The 26,909-nt window shown below is 29.8% G+C and overlaps 8 protein-coding genes across 8 annotated transcripts; 3 read left to right on the top strand and 5 right to left on the bottom strand.

Annotated features, from left to right (window-relative positions):
- Positions 1-2,090: 2,090 nt before the first annotated feature.
- GO595_004746 (coronin) lies at positions 2,091-3,446 on the top strand (the record flags this gene model as incomplete). Its single annotated transcript, XM_067917912.1, has 1 exon — positions 2,091-3,446. One exon carries the CDS (start codon positions 2,091-2,093, stop codon positions 3,444-3,446), a length of 1,356 nt encoding a protein of 451 aa, XP_067775328.1.
- Positions 3,447-4,606: 1,160 nt separating this feature from the next.
- On the top strand, positions 4,607-6,550 carry GO595_004745 (cytoplasmic heat shock protein 70; the record flags this gene model as incomplete). The annotated part of the gene is made up of 1 exon (XM_067917910.1): positions 4,607-6,550. One exon carries the CDS (start codon positions 4,607-4,609, stop codon positions 6,548-6,550), a length of 1,944 nt encoding a protein of 647 aa, XP_067775327.1.
- An 8,978-nt stretch (positions 6,551-15,528) lies between these two features.
- On the bottom strand, positions 15,529-16,599 carry GO595_004744 (adenosine 3'-phospho 5'-phosphosulfate transporter 2; the record flags this gene model as incomplete). The annotated part of the gene is made up of 1 exon (XM_067917909.1): positions 15,529-16,599. The coding sequence occupies one exon, from the start codon at positions 16,597-16,599 to the stop codon at positions 15,529-15,531; it is 1,071 nt and encodes a 356-aa protein (XP_067775326.1).
- A 517-nt stretch (positions 16,600-17,116) lies between these two features.
- GO595_004743 (putative ribosome biogenesis protein RLP24) lies at positions 17,117-17,599 on the bottom strand (the record flags this gene model as incomplete). Its single annotated transcript, XM_067917908.1, has 1 exon — positions 17,117-17,599. One exon carries the CDS (start codon positions 17,597-17,599, stop codon positions 17,117-17,119), a length of 483 nt encoding a protein of 160 aa, XP_067775325.1.
- A 506-nt stretch (positions 17,600-18,105) lies between these two features.
- GO595_004742 (ribosome assembly factor SBDS) lies at positions 18,106-18,861 on the top strand (the record flags this gene model as incomplete). The annotated part of the gene is made up of 1 exon (XM_067917907.1): positions 18,106-18,861. One exon carries the CDS (start codon positions 18,106-18,108, stop codon positions 18,859-18,861), a length of 756 nt encoding a protein of 251 aa, XP_067775324.1.
- A 9-nt stretch (positions 18,862-18,870) lies between these two features.
- GO595_004741 (RNA-binding protein 26-like) lies at positions 18,871-19,443 on the bottom strand (the record flags this gene model as incomplete). Its single annotated transcript, XM_067917906.1, has 1 exon — positions 18,871-19,443. One exon carries the CDS (start codon positions 19,441-19,443, stop codon positions 18,871-18,873), a length of 573 nt encoding a protein of 190 aa, XP_067775323.1.
- A 1,082-nt stretch (positions 19,444-20,525) lies between these two features.
- Positions 20,526-21,761, bottom strand: GO595_004740 (uncharacterized protein; the record flags this gene model as incomplete). Its single annotated transcript, XM_067917905.1, has 1 exon — positions 20,526-21,761. The coding sequence occupies one exon, from the start codon at positions 21,759-21,761 to the stop codon at positions 20,526-20,528; it is 1,236 nt and encodes a 411-aa protein (XP_067775322.1).
- Positions 21,762-22,791: 1,030 nt separating this feature from the next.
- On the bottom strand, positions 22,792-26,115 carry GO595_004739 (VWA domain-containing protein; the record flags this gene model as incomplete). The annotated part of the gene is made up of 1 exon (XM_067917904.1): positions 22,792-26,115. One exon carries the CDS (start codon positions 26,113-26,115, stop codon positions 22,792-22,794), a length of 3,324 nt encoding a protein of 1,107 aa, XP_067775321.1.
- Positions 26,116-26,909: the final 794 nt, after the last annotated feature.

The following is a 26,909-nucleotide window of genomic DNA, read 5'->3' as shown; positions in this document are numbered from 1 at the left end:
ATTGCCACTTTTAATTATCAAATAATATAATCAAATAAATAAAAAGTGACAGGATAATTGGAATGGATAATAATGCATCACAAAAACAAATAGATGACTCACCATCATTTCCATCAAATAATAAGAGTGAAACAGCGCCTCCAAGAAAGAAGGATAAGGTGAATTTTCCTCCTTTTTTTCTTTTTTATCCATATACAAATGAAAAGGAAAATGATTTTCTAAATGCCATCGAAGAACGCTTTCCATTCATTAAAGGAAAACGTCATGATGTAAGCGAATATTTTGATGATCATAAAAAAGTTAAAAAGGCTTTAAAGGAATTAAGCACTTATCCTTTATTTATTCAATTAGACAAGAAATCTAAGGAAGAAAAGCCAAATTATAAAATATTAACAAATGATTCAAAATATATCATTTCTATGACAAACTATCAGTTTTCATCCAAGCCTAAAAGCCTCATCCAAAAATATTCCAAGCGTTTTCAAAACGGGGCTTTAAATTTACAAAACTATACTAATTATTTTTTTGATAACGTCCGTGAATTCAATTTTGAAGAAACATTCTTCACAATTATTTACTTTGCATTTCTCTGGTCTCACAAAGAAAATGTTGAGATCACATCAATTGATCTTAGAAACAACAATATACTATATTCTTCATATGTTAATAGTTTTGATTGGCCTCTATATTTCCCAAAGTTAACCAGCATAGACTTCCGAGATAATCCTCTTAATGGTCAAAAACCAAATCTTAACTATAAATTCCAACAACAATGTGATTTTTTACCATTTGGAAAAAATACAATTCAACAAACAAAACCTCAAGAAAATAAAGCATTCGATCAAAAAAGTGAAAGAGAAAATAAAGTATTTAATCAAAAAAGTGAAAGAGGAAATAAAGCATTCGATCAAAAAAGTGATAAAAGAAATAAAGTATTTAATCAAAAAAGTGAAAGAGAAAATAAAGCATTCGATCAAAAAAGTGATAAAAGAAATAAAGTATTTAATCAAAAAAGTGGCATGAGGGAAAATTTTCCAATTGAATATTTAAATGAAAAAGCAGATAAATCCAATGAACTAATATCAACATCTCTAAGCAAAAGGATCACAGAATCTCCACCTCCTGAACCAAAACAAGAAACAAAGCAAGATCAAAAGAAATCAGTTGACCCAGAAAAGCTTCGAATAATATTTTCCACAGCAATCAATCTTAATCTGTTTGCTCATGCAGCTCATCCTTTTATTACAAGATATGTTTCAGCTCTAAGAGATGAAATCTATGGAATATCTCGCTTTTACCATGAGAAGTCAACATTTTCAATGACTGTTGACCCAAAATACATTAGCAGTCTAAGTGAGTTCTCGAAATATTCAAGAAATTTAATTTTTCGGTCTTCGAACACAAAATTTGTCGGATCAAAAAGTATTCAAAATATTTTATCGTCTTTGTTTCCAAACGGTCTCTTTTCCATCATTCAATCTTGCAGCATAGCAGATTTCTCATGTAGTCTTTGTGGTGTTGTTCTACATGGTGTGTTCACAAATGATGAACCAAGTATGAACAAAGATGTAGACTTTTATAGGTATGATAGATCTATAATAGTTTTGTACCAAAATGGGGAAATGTTTATTTTGAATGATCATATAAATATACACCCATTTGATGATGATTACTTACAAAAGCTTCGAGCTCAAATTCCACAATTTTAACAGATTGATTCAAATGATTTTGTATAAAATATCTTTAGAATTGATACTTTATTTTTACTTAATGTGAAAAAAATTAAGCAATTAGTTAAGAATTGTTTTCTTTTATTATTTTTTAAAATTTATGAAAATTAAAAAGAAATTCAACTTTTGTTGAATTTTATCCAAATTAAAATCAAAATTTCTGAAGTGTTTCTAGTTTTTTACATATCTAAAGATAACGCAAATATTCAGTCTTATAATTTTTATAAGAGATAAATTGTTCGTTCGTTAGCCGTTTAATACAATGCAAACCGCTTTTTGGCCAAGGAACATTGTCCCATCTTGAAAATGCACTTTTTCTTTGAATCTTTTGAATTTTGAACGGCTAATTAATCACTTTTCATGACAAGAGCTTCTCTCTTCCGTCACGTCTACGGTGAACCAGCCAGAGCTATCGACAGCTACGGCGACATCCTTATCCATGGTGGTCAAGTTGATTCCAATATGCTCGCTGTTAATGCACACTACTTTGCTATCCCATGGCAATCAATCGGTGGTGGTTCAGTCGGTGTCCTTAAAGTTGGTGGAAAGGGTAAAATTGGTAACACATGCCCACTCTTCTCAGGTCACAAAGCACCAGTTATTGATGTTGCTTTCAACCCATTTGCTGACAACATCTTTGTCTCCGCTTCCGAAGATGCAACAATCCGCGTTTGGAAGATCGAAGAAGATGGAAAAGGTAATATCAAACCAAACCACAACCAACCATTAGCCACATTAACTGGTCATGGTCGTAAAGCAGCTCGTGTTACCTTCAACCCACTTGTCAATGGTGCCATGGCATCCTTCGGTATGGAAAACTCCATCAAACTTTGGGATATCAACCGTGCACAATGTGTTACAACAATCAAGGGCAACACAAACAACCAAAACTTCCTTGATATCTCATGGTCTCAAGATGGTAACCGTGTTGTTGCTCCAGCTAAGGATAAGAAGATCCACATCTATGATATGAGAGCTGGTAATGAAGTTATTGCAGTTCCAGGACATCAAAACCTCAAATCTTCACATGCTTTATTCTATGACAAGCTCCATTATATCTTCTCAACTGGTTTCTCATCACGTGCTGCCCGTCAAATCGCTCTTCGTGATGAACGTAACCCAGAGAAGCCACTCCAAGAAGAAGATGTTGACTACAACGCAGGTATCCTCTTCCCATTCATTGATTATGACAATGGTGTTGTCTTCACATTTGGCCGTGGTGATACTGGCGCTAAGTACTACGAACTCCGTGACGATGACCTCAAGCATCCAATCATGGCACTCTCCAGCTTCCAAATGCAAGAAGCACTTCGTTGCATCGCTTGCCAACCCAAGTACTGCTGCAACACATCCATCTGCGAAATCATGCCATTCTACGCCGTAACTAACTCCAAGTCACTCATCCATATCCCAATGATTGTTCCACGTCGTAATGCTGAATGCTTCCAAGATGACATTTACCCAGATACCGTTGGTCCAGAAGCTTCTGCCGAGTTCGACGAATGGAAGAATGGTGCCGAAGTTAAGCCCAAGCTCGTCAACCTTGAGAACTTCAAGATCTCCGATGAAGTCGCCGACTTCGCAGTTGAAGCAGTCCCATCAGATGACCCAGCTGAGCTCAAGCAACAAATCGCCGCTGCTAACAAGACAATTGAGGAACAAAAGGCAAAGATCGCTCAACTGGAAGAAGAACTCAAGAAATTAAAGGGACAGTAAATTTAAGTTCTCTTAACAACTTTTTCTACGTTTTTGATAAGGATAATTATCATCGTCACGTAAACCATCGAATTAAACTCAAAAAGTTCCATCGAATATCCCAACGAAGAAGCTCTAAAAAGTTTTGGGAAATATCTTTAGCAGGTGCGCAAATCGCGAAATAAAAGTACTCATGCTCGGGCTTGATGGAGCTGGAAAAAAAACAATTCTTTATAAACTCAAATTTGGTGATCATATACTTCCAATTATCCACGTTGGAAATATTGAATATAATGGGATTCAAATGGATATTTGGGATGTTAGTGGTAGTGTTAAATTTCGTCCATTGTGGAGACATTATTATCCTATTTCGCGATTTTTAATTTTTGTGGTTGATTCTAATGATACTGAGCGAATACCAGAAGCAAGGGATGAACTACATAAGTTTTTGGAAAAAGATGATTTTCTTGATGCCGCTTTACTAATCTATGCAAACAAACAAGATCTCCCAAATGCAATTAAATCCAGTGAATTAGAAGAGAGACTTCAATTAAGTGATATAACAAATCGTCCATGGAAAATACAAAAAACATGTGCAATAACAGGTGATGGACTTTATGAAGGATTAGATTGGCTAATAATGCATATGTGAACATGATGTTTTTAATGTTTATGCATTTATTACCGCAAAAAGGAAATTATTGATCCGTTCAATTATGGAATGTGCATGCAAGTAAGTAAGGTAAACATAATTTGATCTTCAAAATCGTGAAAATTTAACAGTTGAAGCAAAAAGCAAGTTCATTCTGTGGTGTTAACTGGTGAAATATTCCAATTTGTTGCAGAGGAAGTCATTGAAGGAATACAAATGCTTCAATTAACTGGTTATGGTAATCGGAATATAATATGAACTTTGTGAATAAAATGTTAATATATAATTTTATATAAGATAAAGAAGCAAATGATTGTAAGTACTTGTAATAATATTTAAAGCTAAATGCTTTTTTGATAGTGGGTTTTTTGTGTTTTTTGTTCCAACAAAAGCGATTCAATGTTTTGAATGATTTATGACCGTTGTTATTAAACGTTCTTTTGATTTCAATACTTTAAATGGTCGAATACTTAAATTGAATCATTAAATGCTCAACCAAAAAATGCCTTCATAACATCATTTTTTTATTATGTCAGCTATAGGTATTGATTTAGGTACAACATACAGTTGTGTTGGTGTTTTTAGACACAATCGTGTTGATATTATAGCAAATGATATGGGTAATCGTACAACACCATCTTATGTTGCATTTACAGAAGATGAACGACTTGTTGGTGATGCCGCAAAGAACCAAGCAGCCATGAATCCAACAAACACAGTATTTGATGCCAAGCGTATGATTGGCCGTAAATTTAGTGATCCAGTTGTTCAAAAAGATATGCAACATTGGCCATTTAAAGTTGTTCGTGGTGAAGCAGATCGTCCAAGGATTCAAGTTCAATGGAAAGGCGAAACAAAACAATTCTATCCAGAAGAAATCTCAGCTATGGTCTTAGGCAAAATGAAAGAAATTGCCGAAAGTCAACTTACAGACAAAGTCAAAGATGCAGTTATTACAGTTCCAGCATATTTCAATGATGGCCAACGTCAAGCCACGAAAGATGCAGGCGTTATTGCAGGATTAAATGTATTACGTATTATCAATGAGCCAACAGCCGCCGCAATTGCATTTGGTCTTAATGAAAAATCCGATAAAGAGCGTCATGTTTTAATATTTGATCTTGGCGGCGGTACATTTGATGTTTCATTACTTGATATCGATGGCGGCATGTTCGAAGTGCGTGCCACAGCAGGTGATACACATCTTGGCGGCGAAGACTTTGATAATCGTATGGTTAATTACTTTGCAGATCGATTCCAAAAGAAGTTCAAATGTGATTTAAGACAATCGCCGCGTGCATTACGTACATTACGAACAGCATGCGAACGAGCTAAGCGAACATTATCCACAGCCACATCCGCATCAATTGTTTGCGATTCATTATATGAAGGCCACGACTTTATGGATAACATTTCACGCGCAATGTTCGAGAACTTAAATGATGAATTATTCAGATCGACGATGACACCAGTTGCACAAGTATTAAGGGATGCGAACATGTCGAAGTCAGATGTCACCGATATAGTGTTAGTTGGAGGTTCATCACGTATTCCACGTGTCCAACAATTGCTACAAGACTTCTTCAATGGCAAGCAGCCGTGCCGTGGCGTTGATCCTGATGAAGCAGTTGCATATGGCGCAGCAGTGCAAGCGGCAATTATCAAAGGCGACACATCAGACACAGTGAAAGATATTTTGTTGTTAGATGTTGCACCACTTTCATTAGGTATCGAAACAGCTGGCGGAATGATGACAGTGCTCATTCCACGTAACACAACAATTCCAGCTAAGAAGTCAAATGTCTTCACAACGTTCTCAGATAATCAGCCCGCAGTTACAATCAAAGTTTATGAAGGAGAACGTTCGCGAACATGCGACAACAACTTACTTGGCACATTTGATTTAACAGGCATTCCGCCAGCACCACGCGGCGTACCACAGATTGAAGTTACATTCGATGTTAATGCAGATGGTATTATGAACGTTTCGGCACAAGATAAGTCGACAGGTAACGTGAAGAAGATCACGATTAAGAATGAGAAAGGACGTCTTTCACAAGCAGATATCGACAAAATGGTTGCAGACGCAGAGAAGTACAAAGCACAAGATGAAGAAGTGCGTAAGAAAGTGGAAGCGAAGAACGCACTCGAAGGATACTGCTTCGGCGTACGCAACTCATTAAATCAAGAGCAGTTCGCTAACGCATTGTCACAATCAGATAAGGACACAATCAACAGAGAAATCAATGACGCGCTCACATGGATCGAGTCTAACCAAGACGCAGACGTCGCGACAATCGAAGCTAAGCAGAAGGAACTCGAAGGCAAACTGATGCCAATTATGCAAGCAGCTTATCAGCATGCAGCAGGCGGCGCACAGGGTGGAATGCCAGGAGCGAACATGCAAGGAGGAAGTGGAGCATCAGCAAATAGTGGACACTCATCAGGACCACGCGTGGAAGAAGTCGATTAAATGAATAAAATGTAATACAATGAATAAAATTATGTTTCTTTTGTATGTAAGCTAAAAACAGTAAAATTTTGTAAAATAAAATTTGATTCAAACATTTTTATGTGTAACACAATAACAAATAGAAAAAAAAATATTAATTAATTAAGAAAGGAAAGTTATATAAAGTCTTTAAAGGCATATTGAATTGATGCAACTAATTATATATTGTGAACTTCATCAAAAAAAATGATTATTTGAATAGTTATTTTATTTATTTTCATATAATAATATCATGAAGCAGCATATAATTTTGTTCGTGAATTTAATTCATTAAATTTTTTTATTTCTTTTTTTCTCCATTATAGTTTGTATCTTATCATTCTATTTGTGATATTGTCTATGGTGTTTTTGAATTGGTCAGAAATGAATATCATTGATAATTCTTCAATTCGTCAATTTTGGTTTGAATTGCACTTTTTGCATATGTCAAGCGAGACACAAATTTTACTTTCACTAAAACAAATTATTTTTAAACTAAATGAAGAAAACTTTCAAGAATCTGTTTTAACTTCAATAAAATTGTTGAATCCTGATATCCCTTATTCTTTTAACATTGTAATTTGCATGCTGATTTATTCCGTATTCATTTTTAAAAAAAGACATGTAAAAATATATTTTGAATATTTAAAAGCAATTGATTTTCAAGAACAAAAAATTAAGAAAAATATTAATAAAATAATTGATATTTTCGCTAAATATTTATTACAACAAAAGACACAAGAATCATATTTCCTTCTTGAAAAGATGATTAATAAAGAATTAATTAATTCAAATTTAGTTGATAACAAATATAGTATGCATTTTGCACATCATAAAGATAAAGAAGAAATTAATATACATATTCAAAAAAAAGGGTCAATATGAACTAGTTTTTGAAGAGGAACAACATTCTAATAAACAACTTTTCGTATCGATATGGAGGGATAAATTTATATCAAATTTAGAAGAACTTTCAAAGAATGATTGGGAACTTCATAAAAAATTAATTAAAGAAGGACATAATCCTAATGAAATTATGAAAATAATTCGAAATGATGAAATAGAAAAAACTTCAAGAAATATCATCACAAGAAAATTTTTGATTTTTGTCAATTTATTGAACCATCACTTTATGAAAGATGTTCATTTATTAACAATTGGTATGTTACATTAATTGATTATGCCGCATTTTTTTTCTTCTATTAAATGTTTTAAATATTTACTTATGAATGGTACAAATGTAAAAAATACAGGTAAATATGCAATTGCAGGTGGAAATTTAGAGATAATTCATTTATGTGAACAAAATCATTCATCATTTAAAAGATCATATGAAACAGCAATTCGATTTCATCGAAATGATGTATTTAAATATCTTTATGAAAATAAAAATATTAAAATTAAAAATTTGGCTCAATTAGGAAGAAAATGTATTTTATATAACAATTATGAAATATTCTTATTTTTGGAAAAAATGGGAATGATAATTAATGAAGATATGGTTATTCTATCTTTAAATATTGGGAATTTATATCTTCTTAGATATTTTATGAAAAGCAAATGGATATCGAAAAGTTATCAAACATTTGGAAAAAAAAAGTTTTTGCAAAAACTCTTTTTTGAATCCATTCATTCGATTAATCCAGAACCAACTAAATTTCTCCTTAAACAAAAAGAAATTGATATTAATGCTAAAGATTTTCATCATTTTTAATCGATATTAATTAAATTATTTTAAAATTTTATGCAAATTTTTGAAATTTTCTTAAATTATTTAAAACGGCGTTATTGTATACAGCTAAGGAAGGTAATGTAGAAATTGTTAAATTACTTGTTGAACAATATAAAATTGATATCTATGTTAAAGATATTCTTAAATTTCATTTGATGTTTTTTTAAATTTTTACTTAATATTTATAATAAATTTTTAATGGGAATTTAATAAAATTATTCCTACTGCACTTATGTATGCTGCTCAGAAAGGTTTTACAGAAATAGTGAAAATATTAATACAAAAAGGTTTTAATTTTTCATTTATAAACGAAACAGATAATTTATTTTAAAATAATAAATTTTTTATTCATGCTTTATATCTAATCTATGCATTTGGAATTTCTTTAATTTTTTCTTCACTGCGTTAACTTTCGCAGCTTCAAAAGGTTATATTGATATTGTAAAATTATTGATTGACACAGGTTTGACGATAGATGATCCTTTATTTTATTGACTGTTTTTGATGCTTATATTTTTATTCTTCTGTTTCATATATTTTTTTGGAAGTTTATTTATTTTTTCCATAGCGCACTTAAGTGGGCATCTGATAAAGGTCACGATGATGTTGTTAAAATACTTCAATCAAATAATAATAATAATACTCAAGTAGAAAACTTTTAACTAAGATATTTATAAATAAAACTTTTAGAGTTTTGCGTTATTTTTTTAATCGAGGTATGCAATATACTCTCTGAAGTGGTTCCAGGTGATGATTTCGTCAAAACGATAACTTTATATCAAACGAAGCAAGTCAATATTTCCATTCATTTTGTTAGGGTAAAGTATTGAATAAAATTTCGACAATATTCAAACAGACTCTGTCAATTCCAGAATGGAAGAAAAAAAACACCGTTCGCACAATGCAGATATAAGAACTATGCTTGGACACAGAGATATGGATGAAGACATGTACGGCACTGAGGGTATAGAAACAAGACTTGGCAAAGATGATTATTACGAGAAAAGCGATTTACTTGCACGAGCAAAAAAATATAAAAAGGGAAACAATTTCACAAGAAAATCTTCTCCCATTTTTTTTGAAGTTGATTATTCATTGCTTCAAAACTAATATATCAAATTAAATAATTAACAATTCTGTAAAATTAAATGAATTATTTGTTTTGATTTTTTTTCGATTACAAGCTCAACGAAATAGTGTGTAACTCAAACATAAGTAGATTTAAGAGTCTGTTAAATTTATATATATTATTTAACAAATTCGTTTTGTTATTAATTACATACTGTATTTAGTTTAAGTTTATACATGTAAAACATTTACTGTGTAAATGGTCAACATTTTTGATAATAGTTACTTCATGTAATATACACATGCATTCTTTGAAAGTTGAATTAGATGAAGATCTTAATATGTCAATGGATATAAGTTTCAATATAAGTATCAAAATGATAAATTAAATCATTGTTTTGATAATCATAAAAAATTATATTTTCCTATTTAGAATATTTTTTTCTTTAACTAGCCATATAAATTTATTCTTGATAGTTTATTTCACAATTTCGATCTTTAACTATTAATCAATAAGAGAAATATAAAAAAAAAATATTATTTCATTTTATTTTATGTAAATACATGCAACATATTCTTCAAAATCTTTTGAAATAACATATGTATTAATTTGAAGTAATGAGGATTTATAGAAATTATCCTATCATATGAGAATATAATGAAAATTTAACATTCAAGTGTTTGACAATTTTCAGACAAAATAAATATATATATTCCTTTTCATTAAAGAAGTAAATTAGCAATTTCTGCATGTCCAAATCTGGATGCTAACATATACGCTGTATTAAATAATGTATATATTTTCCAAATATTATTATGAAATATTAATTTATTAATATAAATTTTATATAAAAACATATAAATATCTTTAGCATTAATATCTAGACCTTCTTGTTCAAGAAGTAATTTAACTATTTCTATTTCACCATATTCAGATGCATACATAAGTGCTGTTTTAAATAATTGATATTATTTCCAAATATTATTATTCAAAAAAAATATTGAATAAAACAAATAAATATCTTTAGCATTAATATCAAGGCATTTTTGCTCAAGAAGTAATTTAACTATTTCTATTTGACCATTTGAAGTTACCCAAATAAGTGCTGTATTAAATAATTTGAATAATTTCCAAACATTGCATTGAAATATCAAATTATTAAGATAAACATAATATAATATATAAAAATATCTTTAACATTAATATCAATTCCTTCATGTTTAAGAAGTAATTTAACGATTTCTGTATGATCATTTGAAGATGCCCAAATGAGTATTGTATTAAATTATTTAAATGTTTTCCAAATATTATTTTGAAATTTCAAATTATTAAAATATATTTTAAACAAAACAAATAAATATCTTTAATATTAATATCAATTCCTTCATGCTTAAGAAGTAATTTAGCTATTTCTGTATGACCATTTTCAGATGCTAATCTAAGTGCTGTATTAAATAATTTAAATAATTTCCAAATATTATTTTATATTAGTCATATCGATTAAAGCAAATAAATATTTTTAGCATTAATATCAATTCCTTCTTGTTCAAGAAGTAATTTAACTATTTTAGTATTACCATTTTCAGATGCAATCATAAGTGCTGTTTCAAATTATTTAAATAATTTCCAAATATTATTTTGAAATATCAAATTATTAAAATAAATTCTAAATAAAACATATAAATATTTTTAGCATTAATATCTAGACCTTCTTGTTCAAGAAGTAATTTAACTATTTTAGTATTACCATTTTCAGATGCAATCATAAGTGCTGTTTCAAATGATTTAAATAATTTCCAAATATTATTTTGAAATATCAAATTATTAAAATAAATTCTAAATAAAACATATAAATATTTTTAGCATTAATATCTAGACCTTCTTGTTCAAGAAGTAATTTAACTATTTCTGTATTACCATTTTCAGATGCAATCATAAGTGCTGTTTCAAATTATTTAAATAATTTCCAAATATTATTTTGAAATATCAAATTATTAAAATAAATTCTAAATAAAACATATAAATATTTTTAGCATTAATATCTAGACCTTCTTGTTCAAGAAGTAATTTAACTATTTCTGTATTACCATTTTCAGATGCAATCATAAGTGCTGTTTCAAATGATTTAAATAATTTCCAAATATTATTTTGATATCCTAAATTATTAAAATAAATATTAAATAAAACAAATAAATATCTTTAGCATTAATATCAATTCCTTCTTGTTCAAGAAGTAATTTAACTATTTCTGGTTGATCATTTGAAGTTGCTTTCATAAGTGCTGTTCTAAAAAAATTGAATGATTTCCAAATATTGTTTTGAAAAATCAAATTTTTTGAAAAAATAAAAAATAAAACAAATAAATATCTTTAGCATTAAGATCAATTTTTTTATGTTCAAGAAGTAACTTAACTATTTCCGTATAACCATTATAAGATGTTAATATAAGTGCTGTTTCAAATAATTTAAATAATTTTCAAATATTATTTTGAAATATCAAATTATCAAAATAAATTTCAAATAAATTAAATAAATATTTTTAGCATTAATATCAATTCCTTTATGTTCAAGAAGTAACTTAACTATTTCTGTATTACCTCTTGAAGATGCTAAGAGAAGAACTGTCCAAAATAATATTCACAATTTCCAAATATTATTTTGAAATCTTAAATTATCAAAATAAATATTAAATAAAACAAACAAATATCTTTAGCATTAATATCAACTCCTTCGTGTTCAAGAAGTAATTCAAAGATTTCCATGTACCTCATTATATATGCATAAAGAAGTGCTACATTAAATAAATAACATAATTTTTAAATAATAAGACGAAATATAAAATAAGACGAAAATATATCTTTTGCATTAATATCAATTCCTTTATGTCCAAGAAGCAATTTAACTATTTCTATATAACCTTTTTTTAGTAGCATAAATAAGTGCTGTTCTATATATTTAAAATAATTTCCAAATATTATTTTGATATCCTAAATTATTAAAATAAATTCTAAATAAAACAAATAAATATCTTTAACATTAACATCAATTCCTTCTTGTTCAAGAAGTAACTTAACTATTTCCGTATAACCATTATAAGATGCATATATAAGTGCTGTATTAAATATTTTAAATAATTTCCAAATATTATTTTGAAATCCAAATCTATTAAAATAAATAATAAATAAAACAAATAAATATCTTTAACATTAACATCAATTCCTTCTTGTTCTAGAAGCAATTTAACTATTTCTATATAACCTTCACTAAATGCTATTATAAGTGCTGTTTCAAATAATTAAAATAATTTCCAAATATTATTTTAAAATATAAAATTATCAAAATAAATTTCAAATAAATTAAATAAATATTTTTAGCATTAATATCGATTCCTTCTTGTTCTAAAATATATTTAACAAGTTCAATATTTCCTAAAACTGTTGAAAAACCTAAAATATGTGGAAAATGATTTCCTTCAATAAAATGTTTTATAGCAAATATATTTCCAATTCTAGATAATTCATTAATAAGAAAATCATTAATTCTCATTCCGTTTTCTAACAAAAACGAAAATATTTCATAATTGTTATATAAAATACATTTTCTTCCCTAATTGAGCCAAATTTTTAATTTTAATATTTTTATTTTCATAAAGATATTTAAATACATCATTTCGATGAAATCGAATTGCTGTTTCATATGATCTTTTAAATGATGAATGATTTTGTTCACATAAATGAATTATCTCTAAATTTCCACCTGCAATTGCATATTTACCTGTATTTTTTACATTTGTACCATTCATAAGTAAATATTTAAAACATTTAATAGAAGAAAAAAATGCGGCATAATCAATTAATGATACATTTTTATTAAATTTATTAATAAATGAACATCTATCATAATTTGAATAATTAATTATATCATTAACATCAAAATCATTGTACACTGCAATTTCTTGAAGTTTTTCGATTTCATCATTTCGAATTATTTTCGCAATTTCATTTGGATTAACTCCTTCTTTAACTAATTTCTTATGAAGTTCAAAGTTATTCTCTGATAGTTCTTTATAATTATTTCTGAGATCTTCCATATCTCTATAATTTAATAATTTTTTGATTTTTCGGACTGGTAGTAAATGCATAAGATTTGGGATTATTAATTTATCATGAGAAATTTTTGTAAAATCATATAAATTGTACTCAGACATTTTAGCAATAATATAATCCGATTCTTTGCTGTATTTATTAAAAAGAAGCCTTACAAATACATCAAAAAAATATGGTTTGATTTGATTGCTCTCTTCAAATTTTTGTATTTCCTTTGCAAAAATTTAAGCATAAATCAATCTCATTCATTCTAACAATAAAAAAATGAATATATCATTTGGCTGACAACTAAATTAAAAGAATAAATGTAATTAGTATCAATTTTGTTAAATAATAAATTTGCTGTTTCCACATAATTTTCTTTGTTTAAGTCAAAAATCATTTGGTTAATTGATAAAAATGTTTCCCAATTATTTAAAGTTTTTTGTTTTCCATCCATTGTGTTGAACTTTGAACCAAAGCGAAAATTCACAACACTTTTCAGTAAACACCTGAATGTTTTCAACACATTTTTCGATCGGTTTCAATTTAATCATGTTCAAAAAGTGAAATCGATATGTCCGATTTAATAAAGCTACTAAAATAAGTTCATTGAGCTTAAAATATGTCATTAAATCTGCTACATTGTTTTAATTTATTTATAATTGGTCAGTGTTTTATAATATTTCTCATATTTAAGAAATATTGTAGAGTAAATTTGGTATTCACTGGTCTAGATATTAGATATATAATTCGAAAAAATTTAATTATATATCAAAGAAAAACAAAACAATTAATTAATTAACATTTTATTTATTTCCGCCAAATTTCATTTTACAATTTCGTATAGATTTAATCTTTGGTTATTTCCCAAAACATCATTTTCTTGATCAAACTTTATGATCAATTTTGCGTATTCTATTACACTCGAGTCTTTAGTTTTCAGATTTTCGCACAAGTTATTTACTAATGAGTTATGATTATGAATTTTCGTTATACATTTCGAAAGCACAAAAAGCGAACAATTTTTCGATATTCGACTCTCATAAGTAATAAAAGAAGACGAATAAAAGGAAAGAAGCTCAATATCAATGTCATCTTCTTTATATTTAAACAGCAAAGAAAGACACAAAAATCCAGAAAAAGAAATTTTTAAATTTTCTGATCGAAGACATTTCGTAAGAATTGGTATAGAACGTCTTAGATCAGTAAAATCATTAATTGTTAAAAAAGAATATTCAATGTCCATTAAATAACTTAAAAATTTTGTCGTTTTTGCATTTTGAAGTAAATTTACAATTTGATTACAAAGATTTGATTCTAATATCAAATCAGATCTTACTTCATTTGACTTGAAGATTTCTACTAATTCCGAAATTTTATTCGTTGATAGTATATAATATGAAACATAATAAAATTCAGGAAATGAAAGTAAAAAAATCCGTTAAGTTGGGGCAGTCCAAGAAAATTGAATACAGCTCCGATAGCTTCTCAATATTTGAATTACCGATAGGAAGAAATTCTTTTACAATTTCAGAAATTTTTGAATAAAATTCGTTACAATAATAAATCAATAAATTTAATGCGTTAATGTTTGATTGAGATGACTTTGCTAAAGCTAAAATCATTTCTTTATATGATGAAGGAAGAGATTGTTTCCAGTATGTAAATAAATCGATAAATTCATCAAATTTTCCAATTGTATTTTCCCATAAATAATTTGCTAAATCATTAAAAGCGTCAAATCTAAATGTATCTTGAATGCAAATTGATAATGCTTGATAACAACTTATCGGAACAATATTCATTAACATGATTAATCTTTTCATATTATTTTCATCGATCGAGTCCACTTTTTGAATAATCTTATGAATTGTTGTCAAAAGTTTTTGAAGGAGATTTACCGGCAGTTTTCTCATTGAATAATTAAGTAAACCATTCAACATCCTCTTTATGTGTGTGTAATGAATCATTTTGAGTTTAATGTGTTAACTAAATGAAATCATCACAAACAGATAATAGCAAACAATTTTTGAAATGACATTTTATTAACAAAGAGTTTGATCGAGAAATTTTAAATTTTATTATAATATTTCTTTTGATTTAAAACTGATTCGTTTGTATCTTTGTTATTAATTTCCACATCGACAAAATTATTTTCTAACATTTCGACCTCATCGATTTCCTCTTCTTTCTTTTTCCCTCTATTTTTGTCGTATATGTTCAAGGAAATGCCCGAGGCAATCATGAAAATAGCAAACGCGTGAAAATGTGTGAACTTTTTGTCTTTGTAGACAACAAATGACATCATAACAGTCATGGCTTTACGCAAAGATGTTACCATAACAGTCAAAAGCGACCCAAAGACTTTCATTATAAGGTAAACAAATTGAATTCCAAGTGCACCCAAAAATGAGAATAAAAATATATATATAAGTGAGGTGGGATCTTGGCTAACTCGACGTATACCTGACACCATCTGTCCATTAGCTATCGAAACAATGCCAATTAAGATGGATCCAGCTCCATATAAAAATGTGATGATTTCATCTTGAGAAGCACCATAAACAGACATGATTTTGTCTTCCATGTTGGATGCTATGGCGTCACAACAAAGAGATAAGATAACTGCTATAACGCCATCAGCATTAAATTTATTTTTGCCTTTAAAATCACCTAATGAAATACTTACTAAGCCACAAACTATTAGACATACTGAGAGCACTTCTGTAGGCCTTGGTTTTTTCTTGAGAAATATGATATTTCCGATCATAACTGGAATAAGTTTTGAAGATTTAAAAAGAACTTCTGTTGCATAACTTAAACGAAGTGCTGCATAGTTTGCTAAAGACATTGAAAGGCCTAAAAGAATTGACGTTAATAGATATAAGCCCATCGGGGTTTTAATTTCACTTCTGTTTTTAAATAACTTTATTGCTGATGGTAGCGAAAGAGAAGCATAACCAAGGAATTGAGCAAACGTGAGAAACACTGTTTCTGAAAAATGGTAATATTTATATAGCTTTTCATGTGCCAATCCATGCAAAAGGAAAGAACCAAAAACTCCAATTGCCCCTATAGTAAGAATAAGCCAATGAGGACAATTCTGGAGGTCAATACAAAAAAGGTGTGGGCTCTCGCCCATTGTTTTTGTATGCATGTTTTTGAGAGATTTACATAGAGATTTGTGAGTATCAAATTTTTTGAATGCAATTTATGGGTTATTTGAGAGCAATTTTGAGCTAAAGAAAAAGATCAAATTTCTGTGGCAGTTGACAGGAGAAATTTGCTTCTGGCTTGCTGTAACGTCCAATATTTTTGAGAAAAAATAATAATTAGACACATAAATCTTTACTCGTTAAGTAAGCAAGCTCCTTCTGCAAGCATATAATTATGCAAAGATTCATATTTCTTGAATATTATTAAATTAATGTTATAAGAAATGAAACCATTCTTCAACAAAGTTTTTGCCAAATAGAATAGGCGAAACCTTTTATGTTAACTTCATCAATAAAATCAAAATTGTGAAAAATCTTCATATAGCAAAAAGAGATTTGAAGTCCAATCTTAACATAACAATTTTGTCATAGCTATGATTAAATTAAAAGCTACTACTCATCTATTATGAACATTTTTTATTTTTTAATGAAATTTTAATATTTTTATTGATCATTATTACCATTCTCTTGTTTTTGTTGCAAACGCTTTTGTCTTCTTTCTTCTAATATCATAGCTTTATGTTCATTAATTTCAGCTTCTGCTCTTTGTGTTTGCTCTCTGACAACCTCAGGAACATGTTCAATGAGATTGATGTTCTGTGCAATATCAAATAATTTCTGTCTTGTTTCAATAGTGGCTGCTGTTCTCATTCTCCTCTCCCAATGTGCAGCCTCACGTTGTTGACGAATTTCATCAATCAAACGAATTGTGCGGAGCGTTTGCGCAACAATATTACGATCGTATTTGATTGGACGATTTCTACGCTGTTCAAAGTCGAAAGTTGAATCAACAACCAAGTCTTTACCTTGCGCTGCACGATAAGCTTTTGTCCATTTGAATTTACGAGGATTCTTCTTTTTCATCCAAAACTTTCTGCACTTTCCCCTACAGAATCGAAAAGTTTTGCAATCATTACGAACATACATAGTGCCGTGGCCTGGCCAAACAGGTCCTCCACAAAAAGAACATTTTTCGACTCTTACCATTTTGCATGACCAAAATCTACTTTTTCAAGTCGAGCATGACATGTTAACTAAAAAATATTGATTCAATTTTTTTGACAACAAAACTCAGTCAAAATCTAAATCTCCTCAAGTTGAAGTTTTGATGAAGGTAAACTGACATTAATACAATATGTTGTAGTAATAACGTAGCCAATACATTAATTTTGACCACAATACAAAAAAATATTATTATAATAAATTATTTCTGTTCATGATTTATTAAAATACAATTTTTACATGAACCATACCAAATTTAAATTTACTCATAAATTATATAATATAATGCTGATTAAAATATCATGGTTATGTCTCTAGGTTTTTCGGTCTATATTGGAGAATTAGATCAAAATATAAGTAGAGACAATAACCGCCCCACGAGGCGGTTATTTACTCAAAATTAGGGGCACCCCAAATCATCTGACCATTTTATGTCGCAATTCCAAGTAGTAACTTATCAAAAGAACGGCGTTAAAGTTGAGGTTCTTGGTAAGCCAGGAAAGGTAACAAAGTTCCGTGAAGGTCAATGTTCACTTGCTGATGCCATTGCAGATGATCGTATTTATACCAATTCTTCACGTGGTGATGTTGCAAGCGAAGCCGATATTGGAAAACTTGGTCTTAGTGGAAGAGAACTTCTTGAAGAAATAATGAAAAATGGTAAGTACAGTTTAACAGCACAAGAAAAACGCGAAATTATCGAGAAAAGGAAACTTGAAGTTATCAATTTCATCCATCAGAATTTCATTGAACCATCCACGCGTACACCACATCCTGTTACACGTATTGAAAGTGCACTTCAAGAAATCAAAGCTCGTATTGATCCAGATATATCAGCTGAGCGTAATGTCCGCGCACTTCTTCCTAAGCTCACAACAGTTATACGACTTTCCGAGAGTCAAATCGAAGGCACTGTTGTCATTCCAAATACCAAACTTGGCCAAGCAATTGGTATCTGTTATAATTTGGGCACTGTTACTCGTGAAGAATATGGTCCTGAGAACGCCTACATTTCACTTACTGTTTCACCCGGAAAGTTCGATGCATTAAATGAACAACTATCCAAAATGACAAACGGACAAGCAGTCTTCAAGATCGCAGGCGCATCCTGCACAACAGAGGCAGCACAAGAGGTAGAGAAGACAAGAGTACGCAAGAAGCCAGGAAAAGGAGGTAAGAAGCACTAAAACAAAGTTTTATTCAGTATTATTTGTATTTTCCTTTTGCGAAATGTCTTTTTCAATAGACTGCAGCATCTCTTCAAGAGACTGTAAATCATTCTCATATTCTGCACGAGATTCTGGATTGGTTTCTGATATAAGTTTGAGTTTAACTTCCTTAAGCAAGTCTTCAATCTCTTTCTTTGTGTTTATAAGATTTTGTGATGAGATTTGGCTTTGAAGCATTATGGTATCTTTTTGTGCATTAGCAATTTGTTGTTTGGCTTCTTTAAGAGCGGCATTTACACGGTCTTTGTCAACTATTTTGGAAAGGCTTGATTCAGCTTCTTCCGGTTTCTTATGATAAAAATAGCGGACAAATCGATTACCAACAAATGCTTCTGGGGAATTAAAGGCAGCTTCAGCCATTTCAGGAGTTTCATAAACTATTGTGGCTTTGGTTCCTTCAGCCCATATTGATTGGATACGACCATAATGCTTGAAATGTTTAAAAACTTCATGAACATCATTTTTGTTGGGGGGAATATTACTGAGAAAAATTACATTTGACTTCTGTATTGGCTTTTTCTCTCCTGAATGGTTGGACATAGGAAATATTGGCAGTAATTTTTGCGTTCAAAAATTTTGGCAGACAAGTTTTCATATAAAAAGTTAAAACCGTTACATGCTCAAGATGCAAAGTACTTTTGGAATCGCTTTACTTTCGAAATAAAAAACTATTTCACATAAAAAACCATTCCATATAAAAAACTTTTTTTCGAAGAACAAAAGAAATTATTAATTTTAAAGTTTAAAATGATTGCAATAATGATGAAAAAATCGTCCTAAAATCCCAATAACTACATCAACAAAAAAGAAAAAATAACAATTAAAGTTCAAGTTTATCTCTTTTTATTAAAATAAAACAACAATCAAAGAATCTTCAAAGATTTTATTTTTTCACTCTGTGTGTTAGAATGTCTATTTTGGATCAGAGAGGCCGTATCCTCATGTCTCAGACTGGGGCGGCATCAACTCATCACGGAAAGTACATACTTTTTTTGCTGGAACGTTCTTGCAAAATGGCCAACCTTTAACAGAAACCGCTTTTCTCACTCAAAAAAAGAAGGTTATATGGTGCACCCCAACCTTAACGTACTGTCCAATGTCTTTTGGGAAATCAAAATCAAATCAACAAAGCTCTCTTAGTCTTTCCGAATTATTATCACATTGGGAAGAAACGCCCAATGTTCGTTCACTTAGTTTCCACGAATTTGAATCAAATGAGCAAGAATTTCAAGAACAAATGACAAAAATTAATCAAGAAATTGATAACGTTATGAGCGAAATTCAATTCTTGATGGCAAAAGCCGATGCGTATTGTAAGAGCGTAAATTTTCATGAAATGTAATTTTTTAAGATTTTTTATAAACATGTTTTTAATCTTTCTCTAACAACATCTTTTTAATAGTGAAATATTTACGATATTTTTGTATAAAAAAACATTTTTTCATGAAATCAAAAAAAATAATAAATCTGATGTTCTAAAATATTTTACGATAACACAAACAACAAAACACCAAAAGAAAAAATTGGCAAATTACATAGCCAAATAATAGGAAACACATCACAAAATGAATTTGACATCAAAAAAAGTGACGCACATCAAAATCTATCAAATGATATTATTTTTAATCAGATGAGGATGAACTTGATGATGAGCTTTCTTCATTTGAGCTTGATGTTTCATCTTCATATTCTTCTTCAATAATTTCTTCTTCGTATTCTTCTTCATATTCGTCTTCCTCTGTTGAAGATGAAGAAGATGAAGATGAAGAAGTGTCTGAATCAGATGGTGGAGGTAACACCTTCTTTGGCTCTGGTTTCTTCTTAGGCTCCTCCTTCTTTGGTTCTTCTTTCTTCTTTGGCTCTTCCTTCTTCTTTGGTTCCTCTTTCTTCTTGGGTTCCTCCTTCTTCTTTGGTTCCGGTTTCTTCTTTGGCTCTTCCTTCTTCTTAGGCTCTGGCTTCTTCTTTGGCTCCTTAGGTTCATTAGTCTTCTTTCCCTTAGGTTGCCTAGATCTGGTTCTGCAACATTGCATTGCTGCGATTGTGATTATCAATACGAGAATGATTACGGTAACAATTACTTCAACAATGATAAGATAAAGGTTCAAAGCATAAAAGTTAGCAAATGTACCATAACCAGTATGATCACGATCACGTGAGGCTTGGTATTGAATCTGTTCATCGACTGTTTCTTGTTCAAGTCTATCATTACGATTTGTAACAATATAGCACCAATAATTACGGAATGTTTCAGGGTCCCAGCGACCAATACATGTTCCTTGGACATTAGAAAAGTCATAGAAACATGGGCCAAGCATTGATGTAAGATTGCTTCCAAGTGTAATTGTCTCAAGAGTCAAATTGGTGAACTTACATGATGGAGCTCTTCCTGTTCTGTATACGCCATTATCATAGTAACGATATGAAACAATAAAATCACTGAAAGTATTTGGATCGTAACCGACTGAATTATTGGCGACTGGGATTTCGAAATCTGCTGATGAGTCACCAACTTGATAGTTTGTATCGATATAATTTTTGAAATCTTCATCGTTATCGTAGTATGAATAGATACTAGAAACTAATGAATTTCCATATGTTGTATAGCTAAGTCCGATGATTTGCGCAAGGAGTGTAGCCAAAAATGTAATGATAGCAATTGTTAACATTGATAATTTTGCTACTGATGGTAAATTCATTACATAGAAAGCCAAATAAAGGAGCATAGCAACTGCCGAGATTGCGGCGAAAACTACGATTACAATTGCTACATCAGCAACTTTTGAATGTTGGCCATATGTATTTCTGGAGAAAAAGTTGTGATCATGATAATAGGCGTTGTATCCTAATGCGCAGGTCATGATTATGATGAACGAAGTTATTAAACCACCGAGGAGAAAATTAAAGACTCTGACTACCTTCCGCATTTATAATGATGAACAGCTGTTTTTCAATGGGATAGTCAAAAAGTACCATTCAATTCACAGGTTCAATCTTGAACGACCTCTTGATCGTGCTTTTTGATGACTTTACATTGTGCATTGGCCGGACGTTTCTGCAAAAAACCGTCGACGATAACTTTGGTACGCTCAGACTTTTGAACGCTATCGCACCGACCAAACAAAAATCTTCATAAAAAAAATTTCGAAATAAAAACTATATCTTTAAGTTTCGAATTTTATGCGTTTGGGGAACAGCAAACACGTTTTTATTTTTATTTTTGTAAATATTATCAATTTGAACTTAGAAACTGTAGCACAAAAAACACTGGCAACCGTTATGATAAGAAAAAGTTTGTGAAAAACATCGGAATGCAATCAAACGAACTCAGTGAAACAATAAATGGTTCAAAATTTTGTAAAATTACAACCATTGCAGAACATATTAATGACTCTAAACATATTGTTAAATCTGAGACATTTCGAAAATTTTAGTGTCTTTTGAATGGTTATTAAATTAGATAAATTATATATGATTTTAATAATGTATGATTGAACATTCCAAAATGTTGCATGTGAAATAACTACAATTATATATAAATAATATATCTTGGAAATTGAAATTTCGGATAATTGATTTTAATGTTGAATCTTTTGAATACAATAATATTGATATGAAAATATACAATGTTGGAGATCTATATCAAATTCAACCACTTTGATGGAATCACAAAGCCTCATTTTTATTGCTATTCTGAAAGATATTTGGGGATCGATGCATCGCGTGATGTTCTTCTTTAAACTAACATAAAATGTTTTAAAACATATTCATAATTGTTTTTATGGAAGTTGTGCACGCAATGAAATTAATTACCATGAAAAAACGAAAATGAAAGAAGTTAATTCTCATCTAATAAACAAAATAATATAAGCAATTATTTATAATTTTATTTTAATAATCTTCGAATGATTTCATTTCCTCATATATCTGATTTGCTAGCTCCATAATTTCTTCTTTTGGTGGTGCGTTAATTTTCTTTGATAATGCCCAAATAATTTTTGGTTTTATTGGTGAAACGTGATGTGGCAAATCAGGCAAGAAGTAAAACTGTGCGATTGTACAAATGATTCTTCTTCTTGCGTAAAGCTCAGTATACATATCCGAATTTGGACATGTGTATTTATTATGTCCATGACGATTCACAGTTTTACGTTGGGAATTCATTTTATAAAAGTTCAACACCGCATTATTATCAGGCAAGAATCGGTTGGTATATTCCCTCACAGTAGAATCATTTCTAAATGATTTTAACTTTTGCCAAACATGTGAACCAGATTCACCCAAAGCTAACAAATTCAAAATATTAAAATAAAACTCATCACCATATGGCTCAGGCTTTTTAACCTCATCTAAAATCCTATTGAAAATGTCTTGACAATCAGTCATATCTAAAAGAAAAGGTTTTCTCATCCAATCAAGTTGATTACCTTGCATTAAAATATTATAAAACTCTTCGAAGTCACAATTGCGAAATGCAATGATTAAATCGGATATTATCATATTTTTGAGATAAACTCGTCTGTTTTCTTGAAGGGTTAAAAGATCTTCGAGTTTTGTCTTCCTGAAATAAATATGCATAACAACTTGTAATGACTTTTGTGGATTTTCTAAGTTGAACTTTGGAATAAGAATTGTCGTAGGTTCATTTGAAGAATCATTAATTTTATATTTGCTGACACGTGGAAACATTACAAGCGCTTGTGCATATGCTGCTGTTAATTCTACATCGGAAGGAACAATGAATTTTTCATTTGGTCTAAAGAAACTCCAAATTGTTTTAAATAAATGTACTGATAATCGAATAATTGAACTTTGTGTAAATGTTTTTACATTAAAATGAACGTTATCGAATACTCGATAATTTGAACTTTCTAAAGGATTCATATTTTCGACATCATTAACATCGACTTCAATATCTCCGAAAATCACTTTTAATAATGAATCAAATTTAGTTTCCTTAATAGATGGAGCTAACATTGCTATACCTTCATATATGAAATAATGGAATAATTTTTGCGCATAATCTTCATTAAGATTTTGGATATCATTTTTAAGTTGGATTATAACATTAAGTAATTTAATTAAAGAAGAACAATTATAAGGAGCTTGAGGTGAAAATGCATCATAAGGTATAACTTCGTTTTGAAATGCTTCTTTAAATGCTTTCATAATATCTTTGCATCCTAAAGATACCATTGATTCCATCATAAACAAAATATTCGTAATTGATTCTCTTTGATTTGGTGTTATTTTTCCTTCTTTAAATGAACTTCTACAAATTTTAACAATGAAATCACAACATGTAGCTCTAGTGATTGATGGAAGTGGCTCAATGTTACGATGTAAACCATAAGATACTAATGAATCAAGCCATTTTGTAGCGTCTAAAATCTTTGTTACATAAACGCCTAATAAATCGCCAGGTATACATATTGGAACAATTCCTGATTTTTGATTACGTACCATTAAATCTCTAAATTTACCAATTGCTTCTTGTGTGCCACTATGTATTAATATATCATATAATGATGAGATTGATAATGTATAAGATGTACTAATACTTTTAAGATTAATTGCCCATGCATCTTCCATATTAAATTTACCAGTTGGATTTAATTCAAATAAAAATGGATATCCAATCACAAAGTTTCCAATCATAGAAAATATACTTAAAATATCAGTGCATTTGGAATCTTCATCAAATTCTAATAACGCTTCGAATGCATCAGTATAAGTAGAAGCAGAACAAATACATTCTATTGTTGATGATGTAAACCATGTTGGATTAGGTGTATCTTTCTTAAGTTCTTCTCCAATTTTCTTTAAAACATTATTTCCTTTAATACTATCAAAGAATTCATAACCTGCCGGATTACCTTGACATAATTTATATAATGCTTTTAATGCTTTAATTGCTACTTTTCCTGATTCAATCAATTCGGATGAAGTAATTGTAACTCTTTTAGCTGCACGTGATGAAGGATCTAATCTCATTAATTGTCCTGATAACATAACAGCAGTTTGAATTTTCTGCTTATCAATTGTTTGATTCAATGTAATTTTCTTAATTGTTTCTTCTTCTTCAGCTTTATCAGATGTTGAATAAAGTCTAATTCCATCAACTATAATAGGGTCCTTACCTTGTGTAACAAGTCCACCAATTATAGCTAACGTTTGTTTCTGAAATGCTTCTTGATTATCTTGAATATAGAAGCATAAACCTTTTGTATATTTGCTCATGATTGCCATTGGTTTAATGTCATCATTAATCTTGGAGAAAAAGGTATAGACTTGACATCCAATATGACCTAAATTACGTGCAAGTGTTATCCAATCTGAAGCTATTTGATTATCTTTCAATGCTTCGCGTTCCATGATTGCTTCAGGTGATGTTGGTTCATATGCGATATGTGGTGGCGCATCAGTAATAAAGATACAAACTGAAATAAGATTTTCAATTTGTGATGATGTTATATCTTTATATATTTCATATAAACATGTTTTATGTGCTTCTGCTTTATCTCCACCACCTGTAGCACGTTCTTGTGAGATTGCATCGATAATTGTATATACATTTTCTTGGAATATAACTTTCTTAATAACATCTTTATCTGTATAATCACGAAATGCATAAAAACTAATTAAGACTTTCGGATGTTCTTTTTTAATGGTGTTAATGACTGATCGAAGTGTGTTCTTAATGTTGGTGATTTGGATCGCCATAGAAGCAGTACAATCTAACGCAATAATTAAATGAAATGTTGAGTTTTTGGGATCCCTAACAACAACTTTGTTTTCCGTTGGTTTGGCCTTCTTGATATTTGTTTTGGAAGCATAAACTGAATTAAAGAAAAAAGCAGAATCATCTTTAAAAGATATCTTGATTTTGGCAAGTGCAATGTATCCAAAAGCAAAATGGAAATTGCGTGAAAGTTGTTGGTTTTCATCAATAAGTGAAAATGTTAATGGAGAGATTAATTTGCATGGATAAATTTCACCAACGCCAATAGATATAGAAGAGTCAAATAAAAAGATAACTGTGGTAGGTTGAATATATTGAATAATATCATTTATCATATTATCAAAAACAAATAAAATGTCAATCGTGCTATCAGGTACAATGTTTAAAAATACCGACATCCTGACGGCGTTGAAGGCTTCACTAAAACTGGTAGCGTCTTGGGACTTACCAATGACTTCAATTGTTTTTTTCATGTTAATGATATGAAATTTCAATTGAAATTTTGTTTGGCGAATATATTGTTCAAAAAGTTATAATTTAATGTGGAGAATATTCCACTTTTGACGATAGAAGCTACTCAAAAAGTGAATATGGCAAAATGATATACGAATAAAAAACACTGAAAAAGTGGACTAAGACAAAATATTTATAACGATCATATTCATTCTAAAAAGTGTACCATGTCAGAATATTTAATGACAATTAATTCGCTTTCACTATCGTACAGTAGTTAACGATCAAATGTCATTCATAATCGCCGCTTTTACGTGACATTTGATCGTTAACTACCGTACGATCTCGAAACGTTTGAGACATACAATTATCATTAAAAATTTTGGATGAATAATTTAACAATTAAAATAAATTAATGACAAATTAATATCCAGATATAAACAAGTCGAAGGTCTTAATCACTTTGTGTACCATCATACTTTGGCATTATTCCCCAAGCTTCTTGTGGAGTCATTTTCTTTTTGTCGATCTTGTAAATATATTTGTGAAGCCAATACATATTATATTCATCCACAATTTAACCGATTGTTGAATTATCGTGACTTGCGCTTTCATCAGTTTTATCATCCATAACCTCAGAATATGATATTTTTCGAAATCTATCATCGATAAAACTTATTAAATATTTCTGATCCTCACCTTCCTTTTTTCTAAAATAATGCAGATCTGTATGCCAAATTTGATTGACAAATATAGCAACAAATATTAGATCATGAACATTATATGGTTTATATTCCTTCTCAAATAAGTAAAG

The sequence above is a fragment of the Histomonas meleagridis genome (genome assembly GCF_020186115.1).
Source record: "Histomonas meleagridis strain 2922-C6/04-10x chromosome Unknown contig_27, whole genome shotgun sequence".
Lineage (NCBI taxonomy): Eukaryota > Parabasalia > Tritrichomonadida > Dientamoebidae > Histomonas > Histomonas meleagridis.
Note: the sequence above shows the minus strand (reverse complement) of the source record. Positions and strands in the feature narration are given on the sequence as shown.